Consider the following 16,312-nt stretch of genomic DNA (forward strand, 5'->3'; position numbering starts at 1 on the left):
TGAAAGGGGGGTACAAAAATCTGAAATAAAGTTTGCAATAGATTAACGTTTACGTACAAATATTAAAAAAAAAACTATATACATATATTAGAGTGTAACAAAAATGACTTTTTGGCGGGCATTCAGGGGTTTGTTCCGGTGGGCATACTGAGCCTAAATCCCAAATATGAGCTTGATTGGACGTAACAGGAGCTGGCGCTCCGCCCTTCAATTTTAAATGGGATTTTACCCGTAAAAAAAGATTTTTTCAAAAATGTCACTTTTTGAGGCATTTTGGCCACCAATGCGTTTACCAAAAACATCACTGGCGTGTAGGCCAGATCCTTGCGCATCTTTTGGTATATATAACATTGAAGTTTGGAGCATCCTGGAGCTCGGTACAGACCTTCAAAGTTTGTAATTTTTTCGAAAAATCGGCCCCGACAAAAAAGATATGCGTCGCACTTCGCGACGCCCGAGACGCCATTTGATTTTGCTGGGACCGATTTTTCGAAAATATGCCAAACTTTGAAGGTCTGTACCGAGCTCCAGGATGCTCCAAACTTCAATGTTATATATACCAAAAGATGCGCAAGGATCTGGCCTACACGCCAGTGATGTTTTTGGTAAACGCATTGGTGGCCAAAATGCCTCAAAAAGTGACATTTTTGAAAAAATCTTTTTTTACGGGTAAAATCCCATTTAAAATTGAAGGGCGGAGCGCCAGCTCCTGTTACGTCCAATTAAGCTCATATTTGGGATTTAGGCTCAGTATGCCCACCGGAACAAACCCCTGAATGCCCGCCAAAAAGTCATTTTTGTTACATCCTAACATATATATTAGGGTGGGTACGGATTTTGAGAAGTTCTCAGATCAAGTTCTGGTGTGGTTCCCCTTGTTGGGCATACCCATAGGGACTCTCACGCCAAATTTCAGCTCATTTGGTTGAAAACTGGCTTGTCTCAAGCGAGTTCAAGTTTACATGGAATTTACTATGGGAAATTTTGAATTTTCGTTCATTCGCTCCTACAGGCCTGGGGGAAACATGTAGAAACTTCTAGGATGGCCAGGAATGAGCGGAATCGTCTGGAGAACAACTTTCCCTAAGAGACCAGGTCGATTCGTTCAACCCCCATCGAGCTCAACGGCAATACATCCGGGGTTTTCGGAACCAACGGTTTTCCCCAGAAAAGCATCAAATTTTCCTTAGCATGCTATGAATGCTTGATGAAAACCGCGACGCCACGTGTCAAACAGCTACCACGTGATTGTAAAATTTGCACCATAACATTTTTTTTTTTCTTATTTGGAGGTTTAGAATACAGCTAAATAGTATCAGGATCACAATAAATTAGAATTCTATGGTTCAAAAAGTAATAAAAAGTAATATTTTATAGGCGATGCTAGTCCACGTGGTAGCTGTTTGACATGTGGCGTCGCGGTGTTCATCAAGCATTCATAGCATGCTAAGGAAAATTTGATGCTTTTCTGGGGAAAGCCGTTGGTTCCGAAAACCCTGGATGTATTGCCGTTGAGCTCGATGGGGGTTGAACGAATCGACCTGGTCTCTTAGGGAAAGTTGTTCTCCAAACGATTCCGCTCATTTCTGGCCATCCTAGAAGTTTCTACATGCTTCCCCCAGGCCTGTAGGAGCGAATGAACGAAAATTCAAAATTTCCCATAGTAAATTCCATGTAAACTTGAACTCGCTTGAGACAAGCCAGTTTTCAACCAAATGAGCTGAAATTTGGCGTGAGAGTCCCTATGGGTATGCCCAACAAGGGGAACCACACCAGAACTTGATCTGAGAACTTCTCAAAATCCGTACTCACCCTAATATATATCTTAAAACAAGTCTTACAGCTTGAGCAATATTTGAAAATTAAATTGAAAACCTATCAATGAAACCACGGTTTGCAGTATTTATTTTTCTGATCCGAACATATTTGTCTTTTCAAATTACAAAGATCCAAAACGATAAAATACAATGCAAAAAAAAACTTTAAACTAGAACAAGATTTAAACGTATCAATCCAGTAACTAAAATCCGATTTGGTGGAAATTTGTGACGTTCATGAAACTTACTACGTCACCTCGATTAAGATAACGAAAGTCTGCCGAGGGGTTTCTTTCAGAACGCAAACACTAAAATCAACACAATATCCTTGCCAAAAATGCTCAAATCACCCACGATAAGATTAGTGAATCTATAAAAACGGAAAGCCCACCCATTCAGCCGATTTAGTCCGTTATCGGTAACAATGAAACTCGCAGCTGCAGTAGCAGTTTTCGTTGGTTTGGCCGCCTCAGGTGAGTTCGGAGCTTTTCAATTGACTTTAAAGTTATTATTGATCCAGAAAAATTACACTTTAACTAGGCTACTCACTTCCGGTCGAACCGAAGCCGTGGGCCCTCATCCCGGACGGCGCAGGTCATCTGCACATCGTCAACATCGATCCAGTGAACATCCCAACCGGAGAAGATGAGATTGAACCACACTTCAACCCGGAAAGTGACGTCGTGTTCCGACTGTACACCCGACGCAACCCACTTCACCCGCAGCTGATCCGATGGGATGACCCTTCGTCGATTATGAACTCCAACTTTAACCCGGAAAATCCAACGCGATTTTTGATCCACGGATGGATCGAAGGTGAGGATGCGACTCTGCACTGGGTCATCAAGGATCATTTCATGCGCGTTGGAGACTTCAACGTGATCAACGTGGATTGGGGCGCGGGAGCGCAGACCATCAACTACATCGGAGCCCGTAACCGCGTCGCCGGAGTTGGTATGATCACGTCGCGGGTAATCGATGTGATTCGTGCCACTTCCGGACAGTCGCGTGACTTGATCAACGTTATCGGATTCAGTTTGGGAGCGCATGCCGCCGGTAACACCGGCAAGGGTCAAAATGGACAGCTCAACTCGGTGATCGCTTTGGACCCCGCCGGTCCGCTGTTTTCGCGAGGACAAGCTGACATCCTAACCGATACTGACGCCATCTACACGGAAGCTATCTACACCAACGCTGGACTGTTGGCGTTCGATGAACCTCTTTGCCATGCCAACTTCTACCCCAACGGAGGACGTTCCCAGCCGGGTTGTATTACCAGCGTTTGTGCCCACAACCGGGTAAATGAGTTGTTTGCCGAGTCGGTGTCCACCGCGAATCACTTCCTGTCGATGCGATGCGCTGATCATTCGGAGATCCTGTCGGGAAGGTGCACCTCCAGTGGACCGTACGCCAAGATGGGAGGAGAACCATCGAACAGAGGACGTGGCGTTAGTGGAGTTTATCATTTGATGACCAATTCGGCAGCGCCGTTTGCCAGAGGATAGGATGGGTATTACAGCGCAAAATATGAAAAATAAAATTAAATGCTGGTCTTTTTTTGTCTTGTATACATTTTTGTGTTTTTTTGAATGAAACTTTTCCCGTTCATTCTGAATAACCTCTTAAACTCCTTTTCCTTTGGAGCTTGATACTAGCCCTACAATTTTATCACGATAAAAGCAGAAATTTGTCATCATAAATAAAATTTAAATTACATATGTCTGTCAATTTTAAAATTTCAATCAATTTTAAAATGTATGTACCGTCAACTGGGGCAAATTGGGACACATGGGGCGAATTGGGACAGCAGATTTAACCATGTTAGAGCAAAATATTTATATTTTTCTAATTGGTTTCGGATAGAACAGATTCAGACCAACAAAATGTGTACATCCATTTCCAAATTTAAAACCTTTAAGTGCTCGAAACACTGCTGTCCCTATTCAGACTGTAGTCCCGATTCGCCCCAGATGACGGTACTTCAAAACAACTACACTCCCAAGCTCGAGAAAAACAGGGAGTTTATATGTGAATTTCTCCTTTTTGTAAAGCTTGGAATTTTAGGTTTTGACAACATTAAAAAAGAAACACAACTGATAACTTCTTCAAGAAAAAATAAGTTCAGTGTTATTTTTTCGATATCAAGGTCCTTCTTTGCTTTGGTCCAGCTTCTTAAAAAATAAACGAGGTGTTGAATAAAAAGTAGGGGAAAAATACCCATTTTAATCACACTAAGCCGTTCGACCAATTCTCATCACTTTTGCCGTTTTCCGCTATTAAATCAACATTTTCAGATGTATCAACAATGAAGAGTTGCTTGCTCACTTTTATTTGAGCTATTTATTGCTTTGAAACAGTCAAAAACACTTTATTTAAGCTGTAATTCATGATCAAAGTGCTGATAGGCCGATAATAGAAATAGGCTGAGAAAGGGTATAGTTCCCCTACTTGAGGGTGCGAATGATTCCAATATTTTTGTGGACCTTGATATCTTGGTAATTGAAAAGACCAAATGAGGTTTGCAAGTGTAAATGTATTAAAAAATTTAATACACTTAATTTATAAAAAAAAAACAATATTTTGAAAAAGTTAAATAAATATCTAAACTTGGTAAAACTAAAAAACGGAGTTAAAAATCACATTTTTTTAGTTCCATGCACTGCCGTTCTACGCATAATTGTCCCATGTCAGTTTTGGACGATTTTGACTTTATGACATTTTTAAGTTTAGTTTGATGTGTACTTTAAGAAAAACACATAAAATCTAGTACTTTATTCGGAAACTCATTAAAAACAACACCAATTTTGTTTGTCCCAATGTCAAACTTCTACGCATAATTGTCCCACCAAGTATTTTCTTACACGGAATCATTAGTTTTAATAAGCATTATGTCTTGTTTACCTGTTATATAGCAAGAGAATCACAAACAAGGGTGATAAACTGCTAACTGGGGCGATTAGGGACACATAGGGCGAATAGGAACCCACGGGACAATTATGCGTAGAAACACAGAAATCGGTCGAAAAATTTCAATCGCGTTTTTCTCAGTTGCACTTTTTTGAACATGGGACAATTATGCGTAGAACGGCAGTGCAGAAGCCACAAATGCATGCTGGATTTTTTCAGCACGAGTCGTACATTTATCCAACGAGGTTCACCGAGTTGGATAAATACGAAGAGTGCTGAAAAATCAAGTTTCGCAACGAGTTCCATACAACATTTTTTGCAATTCCAAAAAACACACACTGAGTGAAATTTAATGTCAAATTTTCATGTATTTTGTCAATAAATCGTTTAAATCAAAAAAATGTTGAAAAGTGTTACTTTTCGAAACAAGTTCTGAAAAGAGTTACTTTTCAGCATTTATTTTGAAAAGTGTTGCTATTCGATTCTGTTATTTTTGGTACAGAAAAGAAGGCTATTTCGTCGTTCAAGAATGACAGGAAAAGTGAGATGTTTCACGACGGAATTGCGAAATAGTAGTTTATGCAACAAGTTGCAAAAAGAGGATTTTTTCAGCACGAGTCGTACCAACGAGGTTCACCGAGTTGGATAAATACGAAGAGTGCTGAAAAAATCAAGTTTTGCAACGAGTTCCATACAACATTTTTTGCAATTCCAAAAAACACACACTGAGTGAAATTTAATGTCAAATTTTCATGTATTTTGTCAATAAATCGTTTAAATCAAAAAAATGTTGAAAAGTGTTACTTTTCGAAACAAGTGCTGAAAAGTTCAACTTTTCAGCACCCATTTGAGTGCTGAAAAGTGTTACTTTTCAGCATTTATTTTGAAAAGTGTTGCTATTCGATTCTGTTATTTTTGGTACAGAAAAGTAGGCTATTTCGTCGTTCAAGAATGACAGGAAAAGTGAGTAGTTTCACGACGGAATCGCAAATTGTCAAAGGAGACCAGCAAGGTGTCAAGAAAAGACTAAAGTAAATTGGTCATTTTTTGCTATTGGTGAAGGCATTTCATGATCGCTTTATTTTACTTCAACAATTAAACATTACAGATTTATACATTTCCAATACTTTTTCAAAACTATCGTCAACTGAGGCGAATTGATACTGAATGGGGACAGCCGTTCTTAAAGCACTTAATAACTCGAAATTTTGAAAACGATGCACTATTTTAAATGTTCTGTGTCTGTTCTATCCGAAAGTTATAAAAACATAAAAATTTTGTACAATCACAAGGCTAGAACAGCTGTCCCATTTCGCCTCATGTGTCCCGTTTCACCCAGGATGACGGTAAGTTTTATTAAAATTGAAAACACATAAAACGAAAATTGAATAAAAATGCGAGACATTTGCTTTCTAATACGATGGCCAAATGGCTGAAAAGATTCTTTTACCCTAAATCGAAAATTAAATGCGTTGCCATCGATAAGCGAAATTAGAGATGTTCACAAAATAAAGAAACGATATAGATCAAGTTGTTAAAAAAAAGATTAGATCATTTTAGCTTTGTTGATGCAAATACTGATCTTAATCTTATTAGGCTATCACCAATATTATTTAAAGTTTAAATCACCTCTCTAATCAAACAAACGTGGTTTTAAAATGCCTATAAAAGGATATATTTAAAAAATAAATAATTATTCCAATAAACTGAACTGAAAATTTTATTTTATTCAGGATAAAACCCAGAACATTCTCGACTAACAAAGACTAATAAAGGAAAATCCCTTATCGTGTTGATATCGCAACCATTCGTAGGAGGTGATCCTAATCAGTGGAATACCTCCCACCAAGCCGTCATGGGGAGCTCAATTTGGAACAAACAAATCCCGTCCGGGCCAAAACACGCAAATCACCAGCGCACGATAAGATTAGCGAATCTATAAAAGCGATCGCCTGCGCGTCCAGCCGAGTTAGTCCTTTAGTGTCTTCAACATGAAACTCGCAGCACCACTGGCCGTTTTGCTCGGCTTTGCCGCAATTGGTAGGAATTTTTTTGAGGCTATTTCAGAGATCAGCTATTAAGAATTTTATGGCGATTTTGTAGGTTACTCTCTCCCGGTAGAGCCCAAACCGTGGGTCTTGATCCCGGACGGAAAGGGTCACATGCACATGGTCAACATCGATCCAGTCCAAGTCCCAACCGAGGAGTATGAGATCGAACCACACTTCAACCCGGAAATGGACGTTGTGTTCCGGCTACACACACGCCGCAACCCAGTTCATCCGCAGATCATCAACTGGTTCGATCCGTCGTCGATCTCGAACTCCAACTTCAACCCGGCACATCCGACGCGTTTCTTGATCCACGGATGGGTTGAGGGCCAGGATGCGGAGCTGCACTGGGTCATTAAGGATCACTACATGCGCGTTGGAGACTTCAACGTGATCAACGTAGATTGGGGTGCGGGAGCGCAGACCATCAACTACATCGCTGCCCGGAACCGTGTCGGTGGAGTTGGAATGATCGTGTCCCGAGTGATCGATGTGATCCGTGCCACCACAGGACAGTCGCGCGACCTGATCAACGTTATCGGATTCAGCTTGGGTGGTCACGCTGCCGGTAACGCCGGAAAGGGCCAGGAGGGACAGCTGAACACTGTAATCGCGCTGGATCCCGCCGGTCCTCTGTTCTCTCGAGGACAAGCCGATATCCTAACCGAGAACGACGCCCTCTACACGGAAGCTATCTACACCAATGCTGGACTGTTGGCGTTTGACGAACCCCTTTGCCACGCCAACTTCTACCCCAACGGAGGACGTTCCCAGCCGGGATGTCTCATTGATCTGGCCGGAGTTTGCTCCCACATGCGAGTCAACGAGCTGTTTGCCGAGTCGGTGTCCACTGCGAATCACTTCCTGTCGATGCGGTGTGCCAACTATGCGGAAATTTTGTCGGGACGATGCACCTCCAGTGGACCGTACGCCAAGATGGGAGGAGAACCGTCGAACAGGGGACGTGGTGTTAACGGAGTGTTCCATCTGATGACGAACTCGGCTTCGCCGTTTGCGAGGGGTTAAGATGGAGTTATGAGAACATTTTTCAATGCAATAAAAATTGTGATATTTCTAGTTTGTAGAGTTCTCACCTGAAAGTGACGTAAAGGTTGACCTTGTTATTTTATTTCTAAATATTGTTTGTGTCTTGTGCCATGTCAAAGAACATTTTATTTATTTTTCTTAGACTTAGAAATAGTGAGTATAGTCGACTCTCTGGTTGTCGATCTTCTCGATGTTGATATTGCTCCATCTACCGATGAATTCTTGAGCCTCTTCAAACTGCATTCTTCTACTTTGATTCTCTTCATTCCTGACAGCTCGATTATTTCATTTATTCTCTATCTTTCACTCATCATTCAAGTATAAATCGTGTTTCCAGTTTGATATTTCAAAGAGTAGCTCGGTTTTTTTTAAACTTGCAAATTGAAAATTATAATTATTCGTTGAAGAAAATAATTTTAAAAAATACACTTCTAATTATACTATTTAATGCTTGATTACTTATTTCTTTAAAAAATCAGAATGTATAATGTGATTTTTTGTTATTTATTACTACATATTCTAGATAGTCATAAAAGAACAAGCATTTAAAAAACAGATGTGCGACAAAAGGTCGAAAGACATAAGGTCGGATGGACAAAAGGTTGAATGCCAAAAGGTCGAAAGACATAAGGTCGAATGGACAAAAGGTCGAACGGACAAATATTCGAAAGTGGACAAAAGGTCGAATGGACAAAACGTCGAAAGGACAAAAGGTGGAATGTGAAAAAATGAAACAAATAATTATAAACTTTTAATAAACTCTTTGAAAAAAATATTGAAATTAAAAAAATATAAAAAAACAAATCTGATTTTTTCTTTGAGTTAATCCTTGGTTTATCCATCTATCCTATTAATGAATATTTTCTCAAATAAACAGAATTACTTCCAAACTTTTTTTGAGAAGATTTCCATTCTTTCAAAAAATAGCAGTTCTTTCAAAATAAGTAAAATATTTTTCAAGTATATATTTTTAAAAACAACCTTTTCTTGATTGTCGTAATATTTTTGTGAGTTTTTCCATTCTTTCAAACATGAGCAGTCCTTTGAAAAAAAAAACAGTTCAACTTCTGAAATATTTTGGAACTTTATTTTTATTTAAAAAAAAACAACTTATTCTTGACTATCATAATAATTTTGTGAGTTTTTCCATTCTTTCAAACATGAGCAGTTCTTTTAAATAAAGGTCGACTTCTAGAATATTTGTTAAGTTCTTTTTTTAATTGATCAACCTATTCTTGAATGTCGTAATGATTTTGTGAGTTTTTCCATTCTTTCAAATATGAGCAGTTCTTCAAAAAAAAAACGTTACTTAATCCACCTTTAGGTGGTTGGCGCCTTCCTCACATTTAAAAGGTTGTCAGATCTTCAATGTTTTGGACGCGTTAGAAAGGTCTTTTGAATACACATCCTACGATAGGTCACATAATAGATGGTTCATTTAAAACTTAAGTGCTTATAACTTTTGATAGGGTTGTCAGATCATCAATGTTTTGGACGCATTGGAAAGCGCTTTTGAATACCTATCTAACGATAGGTTGCATGAGATATCCGGACATCTTTTTCATCAAAATATATGAGATCCGGCCTACAAAAAGCGTATAAATAACAATTAAGTGCTTATAACTTTTGATAGGGTTGTCAGATCTTCAATGTTTTGGATGCGTTGGAAAGGTCTTTCAAATACCTTTCTGAAAATGACGGATTTTCTTACAAAAAACACCCTTTTTACAATCTTCCGGACTTTTGTTAAAATCTTTTATTAGCATAACTTTTCAAGTACTTAACTAAACTGCATAATTTTTAATAGCGACTTATGGGATCCCAAGACGGATCGAATGACGCCAAAACGGACAAAATCGGTTCAGCCAATGTCGAGATAATCGAGTGACAATTTTTTGATCAACATCCTACCACACACACAGACATTTGCTCAGAATTTGATTCTGAGTCGATAGGTATACATGAAGGTGGGTCTAGGAGGTCTAATTGAGAAGTTCGTTGTTCGAGTGATTTTATAGCCTTTCCTCTGTAACGTGAGGAAGGCAAAAATCAACCTCTAATTTTTTTTTAATTTTTTATTTTATTTTTAAAACCCTATTCTTGACTGTCGTATTGATTTTGTGAATTTTTCCATTCTCTCAAATATTAGCAGTTCTTTTAAAAAAAAAACTTCAAAAATATTGTGTAAGTTTTTATTTTGTTTATAAATTTTTTAGAAATATTTGAGAGACTTTTATATTTTTCCAAATTCAAAGAGTTTTGAAAAATGAAAAAGTTTTGCTTCTTCAATATTGTTGCAAGTTTTCTATCCATTTTCAATCTACCTTTCATGGTCGAAAAAGATCCTAAGAAAAATATGACTTCAAAAACATAGCTGCATGTATAAAAAAATCGATCGTATTTATTTATATTTTTAAGATAAATCCCCTCTAGCCCTCCCCCTCTCTTCTATTCAAAAGTCTCCAACAATCCGGGACAAGTTATTATTCATAAGAATTATAAATTTATAAGAATATAGAAGTGAAATTAAAGAAAAACGTTCAAATCACCTTTCCATAGCTGCTTTTCAGTATTTGTGTATTTCGGCTCACATCAAAAGTTTTGTTTTGTAAAATATTGTTTTTAATTCGACCTTTTGTCCTTCCGACGTTTTGTCCATTCGGCCTTTTGTCCACTTTCGACCTTTTGTTCATTCGACCTTATGTCCATTCGACCTTTTGGCATTCGACCTTTTGTCATACATTCTTAAAAAAAAGCCAATGCAGAACTAGACAATAATCACAACTAGATACGTAATAAAACAACCCGTCCATTTAATACTGTTCTGTACAATAACTATCTTTATTCTAATCGATCACGCACTCTCATACACCTATCATCTCACACCACAATCACCCATAAAGCACCCCTTCTCAACTAACCCTGAGCAAACGGCGTGTTCGAATTGGTGCTAAACCGGAAGATTCCGTTCACTCCCCGTCCGTGGTTCGACGGTTCACCACCCATCAGGGCATCCGGCCCACTGGACGTGCATCCTCCGCCCACGAGTTCACTGTGCGATGCGCACCGGGTCGCCCGGAATCCTACCGTCGTCGAAACGGACTCCGCAAACAGTGCGTGAGCCCGCGAGTGCGCACAACTTCCGGTAATGTCGATGCCACAACCCGGCTGTGACCGTCCTCCGTTCGGGTAAAAGTTCGAATCTCCCAGTGGGAGATCGAATCCGAGCGAACCAGCTGCTGAAAAGACCGCTTCCACGTACTGGGCGTCCGATGGCTGCAGGATGTCGTTGTCACTGAGGGAGAACAGCGGTCCTGCGGGATCTAGTCCGACGACGGTGTTGAGTTGACCGTTTTGCATGCGACCCGCAACTCCGGCAGCGTGCGCTCCCAAGCTGTGCCCGACTAGGTTGATGGAGTTTCGGGAGATACCGGTGGCGGAAACCAGCGTGTCGACCATTCGGGACATGATGTCTCCAACGGATGCCACGCGATTTCTGGCGGTGATGTAGTTGATGGTCTGAGCACCTGCTCCCCAATCGACATTGATCACGTTGAATTCTCCAACGGTGAAGTAGTTTTCACGAATGTTCGAGTGAAGTCCTGAAGTTCCGTCACCGTTCCAGCCGTGAATGGTGAACCGAGTCGGATTGCCCGGATTGAAGTTGGAGTTCAGTACCGATGCCGGGTTGTTCCACTCCAACACCTGTCCATGAACGGGATTCTGCCGGGTGAACAACCGAAACACAATGTCGGACTCAGCGTTAAATAGTGGTTCCATCTCGGCATCAACCACGGTGTACGGGTCCGGGTTGACAAGGTGCAGGTTTCCAGCTTCGTCTCGAACCAGCGTTGGTTGTAGATCCGTTGGAGCAGCGAGCGCTCCAAGGACTACCGAAAGTAATACACCTATCGCGAACTTCATCGTGACCGTGCAGATTGCCGAACGTAGACCGTGTGTCCTGTCTGTTTGACGATCCTTTCAATTTATACAACATCGCCGTGGTCTTATCGTTCTACGCGTCAACTACCTACGCCAGCGGATAATCAATCAATAAAAGCTAAATAGATTCGTTTGGGCAGATTCCCACTGCACAATCCCCCGGAATGGGCCGAGTCTTATCTCGCGCTTAGCCACTAGAGGCAGTTTCAAGTGGTGTCGTACTGTCTACCGGACACTTGAAACCGCGCGATTAAGCTCAAACTTGGTCAAATAGTTTGAAACTTTCTCTGCGGTACAGAATTAGCAAAAATAACTAGGTTGCACTCGGCAGATGATTTAATACCGAGCGAAGAAAGCAATCACGAGCTTATTGAACCAGGAATCTCGTTGCATGATAGTCACACGAGACTTTCCTATACCCTATTGGTAGAGCATTGGTGAAGCACCTGGTGAGTCGTATAAGTTGATGATACTTGACTTTCTACGTTATCATCGTAAGTTTCAAGCATTTAGAATTTTGTAAATTCAAAAATTGATCACAACAATCTGTCTGAAGAATTCATTCATTTATTGCGACTCACGTGCTCACATCCTCTACAATAGCCACCTGGAGATTAATGGACACGGTTCAGTCCCAGACACGTACTGTATAGACTTGGAATTTCCTGATCAAATTTCGAACATAGTTTTCAATCGGCTCTTATCAAATTTCCTCCAAAATCTGATTGCCATTATAAAGCCAGAGTCGGGAATGATAAGGACGCGCACCCGCCCACAGCCTTATCGTATATAAGAGGACTTAACTGTAGGGATTGGCAGCCCACTTTAGTTGATTCTAGCGCCCCAAAATGGTTAAATCGGTTCTTGTGGCTATTTTCGGACTGTTGGTCGTTGGTGAGTAGTTGATTCATGTTGCTGGTTTCGCCGAACTAAGCTAGATTTCGTTTCCAACAGCCACGGCTGCTCCTCTGGATCAGCTGGACCAGGACAAGTGGAGTCTCGTTCCGGATTCCAATGGACATCTGCACTTGGTCAACCTGAATCCGTACAGTGTTCCCGACCAACAGGAACCGGAAAAGCTGTTCATTCCAGCTCAGGATACCATTTTCCGGTTGTACACCCGATCGAACCCACTTGCACCCCAGGTTCTCGTCCTGAACAACCTTGCCTCAGTATCAGCCTCGGACTTTAATCCGGCCCGCCCAACGCGGTTCATCATCCACGGCTGGAACAATGACGGTTTCTCCGAGGTCAACACTATCCTGACGAACGCCTGGCTGACCCGTGGAGACTTCAACGTAATCACCGTTGATTGGGGAGTTGGAGCGCAAACCGCCAACTATATCAATGCACGAGGCCGAGTACAACTGGTTGGTTCCGTGGTGTCCACGTTCATCAGCTTCCTCGAGTCAACCAGCGGATTGTCCCCCAACAGCGTCTACATTGCGGGTCACAGTCTGGGAGCTCACGCCGCTGGAAATGCTGGCTTCTACCAGCAAAACAGGCTGAACACGATCTTCGGTATGGACCCGGCTTTGCCGCTGTTTTCACTGGAGAGCTCCGATCGTATTCACGGTTCAGATGCGCAGTATGTTGAAACAATCCACACCAACGCCGGACTGCTGGGCTTCGATCTCCCATTGGGGCGTGCTTCGTTCTACCCGAATGGAGGTCGTACCCAGCCGGGTTGTGGCATTGACATTACTGGAGCTTGTGCCCATGGGCGGGCTTTCGAGTTCCTCGCGGAGTCCATTATCTCTGGTGGATTCACGTCGATCCCTTGTCAGAACTACCAGCAGATCCTGGAGAACAACTGCGTTATCAACGGACCTAGCCGTCCCATGGGTGGTGAGCCGTCGAACCAGGTAGCTGGAGCGCAGGGAGTTTACACGTTGAGCACGCGGGCCGCAAGTCCGTTCTCGTTGGGTTAGACCCAGTGATACCAGATCTTTAATTTAAGCTAATAAACTGAACAAAACAAACCAAATTTATTGTTTCCTTGTCGTCAACAGGAGCTAAACGAATCTGCGATAATGGAAATAAAACGCGCGATTTGGTAGAATACATGATTTATTGGAATTTGATATGGGTTTATTGGGGCTACTTCTTGTTGTTGTTGTCAATTGGTGGCCAATTATTGAGTGTTCCAGTAAAATCGATGTGACGTTCGCAGGGAATTTCCTAAACAGAAGTAATTATGATATAGGCATCACATCGATTTTTAAGTTTTCAAACGGTATGGTGTATGACTTGCCCGATTTAACTTTGGCATTTATAGACTTTTTGATTAAATAAGTTCGCAGAACATTATCCGATGATTATTTTTTTAACGCATTTTTTTTTAAATTCATAGCATTTTTCTCCAAAACTCTAGATTTAAGTTTGGGTGCTTTTCTTACGAATTATTCGAACGTTTAGACCTATGTTTTGAAGCGAATCTTCTCGTTTTTAGCTTTTTGTTTTGATAATGTCTATAAACAAATACAGAAATCAAACCATCCACTTTAACAACCCCCAGGTCTTTTGTGGTCTCTATTGCAAGTTTCTGCTCGAACCGAGGAGTCCAAAGGCTTGAATGGAGAGGCCACCCAAACCTCTTACTATATAATGTCTTATAAAGTCTAATAAAAAACATAAAAAATCACACCATTGTTTAAAGTAGTCTTTCCAACCAAATTTGTGAAAATGAGCGAAAGAGCCGTTCAAAAGAGCGACTCATTTTAAAGAGCGAGCGAAAATGAGCGGCTCATAAAAAGTAGCGGTTTGGCCCACCTCTAGTCCAGACTAACTCTCTTTGTTACCAAAAACCGCTCAAAAATACCGTGATCATTTTACTCTAGGAGATTTCCGAAATAACGTTTAACTAGAGTATTGAAATGTTGGCAACTAAAAACCAGTATTATTTTGATAACAAGCAATTTTCGACCAGATTTTAAAAAAATTTAAAAAAAGTCACACCTAAAACCAATGTATATTTACTCCTACACTTAATTAGCTTAAAAAGATCACCAATGAATGGTTCTACCCCATTGAAAACGGACTTGCGGCCCGTGTGCTCAACATGTAAACTCCCTGCGCTCCAGCTACCTGGTTGGACGGCTCACCACCCATGGAACGGCTAGGTCCGTTGATAACGCAGTTGTTCCCCAGGATCTGCTGGTAGTTCTGACAAGGAACCGACGAGAATCCACCGGAGACGATAGATTCTGCGAGGAACTCGTACGCCCGCCCATGGGCACAAGCTCCGGTGATGTCAATACCACAACCCGGCTGGGTACGACCTCCATTTGGGTAGAACGATGCTCTTCCCAACGGTATATCAAAGCCCAGCAGTCCGGCGTTGGTGTGGATTGTTTCAACATACTGCGCATCTGAATCGTGAATACGATCGGAGCTCTCCAGCGAAAACAGCGGCAAAGCCGGATCCATACCGAAGATCGTGTTCAGCCTGTTTTGCTGATAGAAGCCAGCATTTCCAGCGGCGTGAGCTCCCAGACTGTGACCCGCAATGCTGATACTGTTGGGAGCAACACCAGTGGTCGATTTGAGGAAGCTGATGAACGTGGACACCACGGAACCAACCATCTGAACACGTCTCCGTGCGGCGATATAGTTGATGGTCTGTGCACCAACTCCCCAATCAACGGTGATCACGTTGAAATCTCCCCGGGTCAGCCAGGCGTTCGTCAGGATTGTATTTACCTCGGAGAAACCGTCGTTGTTCCATCCATGAATTATAAATCGCGTTTGCAGAGAAGGATTGAAGTTGGAGGCAAATATTGAGTCAGCGTTGTTCAGGACGAGAACCTGGGGTGCAAGCGGGTTCGAACGTGTGTACAACCGGAAAATGGTATCCTGAGCTGGAATGAACAACTTCTCCGGTTCCTGTTGGTCGGGGACACTGTACGGATTCAGGTTGACCAAGTGCAGATGTCCATTGGAATCCGGAACGAGACTCCACTTGTCCTGGTCCAGCTGGTCAAGAGGAGCGGTCGTAGCTGATGAAAACAACTTGTTCAGTTCAACAATTACAACACCATGAACTAACTACTCACCAACGGTCAGCAGGCCGAAAACAGTTACAAGGATCGATTTAAACATTTTGAAGCACTAGTATCAACTGAAGTGGAATGACAAACCCTTATATACGATTAGACAGTGCGTGGGCTCGTCTTTATCATCCACAAGTTTGATATCTCAGGAAATCAGATAAGACTTAATACGATTGAGAACTATACATTCCACAATTTGATCAACAGGAAATCAACAATGCGTGCGCGTGATTTGGACTGTTTGTCGCGTCCATTAATCTTCCAGTACGATACTGGAGACAGTCAACACGTGTTTTAGAATAGATTACTGGAGCATGCATGAGGCGATATATCGTCAATGAATCAAAACAGAATGAAAGCTTTAGGCCTTGGAAATTTAATTACAACAAAAAGGACAAAAAACACATACAGTCCAGACTCGATTAGCCTTGGCAAAATTGGTGGCCAAAATGGCGGTTGTTATTGTTGTTTTATTATAAACCACGTAGACACTTTT

The 16,312-nt window shown here is 41.5% G+C and overlaps 6 protein-coding genes across 7 annotated transcripts in view; 3 read left to right on the forward strand and 3 right to left on the reverse strand.

Moving 5' to 3' along the window:
• Positions 1 to 16,312, reverse strand: part of LOC120428057 (prolow-density lipoprotein receptor-related protein 1) — a 497,901-nt gene that overhangs the window by 306,083 nt on the left and 175,506 nt on the right. The gene's annotated exons all lie outside the window — the stretch shown is intronic.
• On the forward strand, positions 2,134 to 3,385 carry LOC120426866 (pancreatic triacylglycerol lipase-like). Its single transcript, XM_039591670.2, has 2 exons — positions 2,134 to 2,290; positions 2,358 to 3,385. The coding sequence occupies exons 1-2, from the start codon at positions 2,242 to 2,244 to the stop codon at positions 3,320 to 3,322; spliced, it is 1,014 nt and encodes a 337-aa protein (XP_039447604.1). The 5' UTR covers positions 2,134 to 2,241; the 3' UTR covers positions 3,323 to 3,385.
• Positions 6,637 to 7,852, forward strand: LOC120426867 (pancreatic triacylglycerol lipase-like). The gene is made up of 2 exons (XM_039591671.2): positions 6,637 to 6,764; positions 6,828 to 7,852. Exons 1-2 carry the CDS (start codon positions 6,716 to 6,718, stop codon positions 7,799 to 7,801), a joined length of 1,023 nt encoding a protein of 340 aa, XP_039447605.1. The 5' UTR covers positions 6,637 to 6,715; the 3' UTR covers positions 7,802 to 7,852.
• LOC120426873 (pancreatic triacylglycerol lipase-like) lies at positions 10,635 to 11,841 on the reverse strand. Its single transcript, XM_039591676.2, has one exon. It carries the CDS (start codon positions 11,744 to 11,746, stop codon positions 10,739 to 10,741), a length of 1,008 nt encoding a protein of 335 aa, XP_039447610.1. The 5' UTR covers positions 11,747 to 11,841; the 3' UTR covers positions 10,635 to 10,738.
• LOC128092298 (pancreatic lipase-related protein 2-like) lies at positions 12,513 to 13,751 on the forward strand. Its single transcript, XM_052707369.1, has 2 exons — positions 12,513 to 12,658; positions 12,719 to 13,751. Exons 1-2 carry the CDS (start codon positions 12,613 to 12,615, stop codon positions 13,693 to 13,695), a joined length of 1,023 nt encoding a protein of 340 aa, XP_052563329.1. The 5' UTR covers positions 12,513 to 12,612; the 3' UTR covers positions 13,696 to 13,751.
• Positions 14,717 to 15,980, reverse strand: LOC120426878 (pancreatic triacylglycerol lipase-like). The gene is made up of 2 exons (XM_039591681.2): positions 15,820 to 15,980; positions 14,717 to 15,762 (listed from the first exon to the last, which is right to left on the reverse strand). The coding sequence occupies exons 1-2, from the start codon at positions 15,863 to 15,865 to the stop codon at positions 14,786 to 14,788; spliced, it is 1,023 nt and encodes a 340-aa protein (XP_039447615.1). The 5' UTR covers positions 15,866 to 15,980; the 3' UTR covers positions 14,717 to 14,785.

The sequence above is a fragment of the Culex pipiens genome, chromosome 2 (assembly GCF_016801865.2).
Source record: "Culex pipiens pallens isolate TS chromosome 2, TS_CPP_V2, whole genome shotgun sequence".
Classification (NCBI taxonomy): Eukaryota; Metazoa; Arthropoda; class Insecta; order Diptera; family Culicidae; genus Culex; species Culex pipiens.

What these genes read in the sequence shown, in the direction of transcription:
- LOC120426873 (XM_039591676.2), bottom strand. Translation starts at nt 11,746, where the DNA reads ATGAAGTTCGCGATAGGTGTATTACTTTCGGTAGTCCTTGGAGCGCTC.
- LOC120426867 (XM_039591671.2), top strand. Translation starts at nt 6,716, where the DNA reads ATGAAACTCGCAGCACCACTGGCCGTTTTGCTCGGCTTTGCCGCAATT. An exon ending in GCTCGGCTTTGCCGCAATTG is followed by an intron (nt 6,765 to 6,827) that starts GTAGGAATTTTT and finishes GCGATTTTGTAG; the next exon opens with GTTACTCTCTCCCGGTAGAG.
- LOC120426878 (XM_039591681.2), bottom strand. Translation starts at nt 15,865, where the DNA reads ATGTTTAAATCGATCCTTGTAACTGTTTTCGGCCTGCTGACCGTTG. An exon ending in TTTCGGCCTGCTGACCGTTG is followed by an intron (nt 15,763 to 15,819) that starts GTGAGTAGTTAG and finishes TGTTTTCATCAG; the next exon opens with CTACGACCGCTCCTCTTGAC.
- LOC128092298 (XM_052707369.1), top strand. Translation starts at nt 12,613, where the DNA reads ATGGTTAAATCGGTTCTTGTGGCTATTTTCGGACTGTTGGTCGTTG. An exon ending in TTTCGGACTGTTGGTCGTTG is followed by an intron (nt 12,659 to 12,718) that starts GTGAGTAGTTGA and finishes CGTTTCCAACAG; the next exon opens with CCACGGCTGCTCCTCTGGAT.
- LOC120426866 (XM_039591670.2), top strand. Translation starts at nt 2,242, where the DNA reads ATGAAACTCGCAGCTGCAGTAGCAGTTTTCGTTGGTTTGGCCGCCTCA. An exon ending in CGTTGGTTTGGCCGCCTCAG is followed by an intron (nt 2,291 to 2,357) that starts GTGAGTTCGGAG and finishes CACTTTAACTAG; the next exon opens with GCTACTCACTTCCGGTCGAA.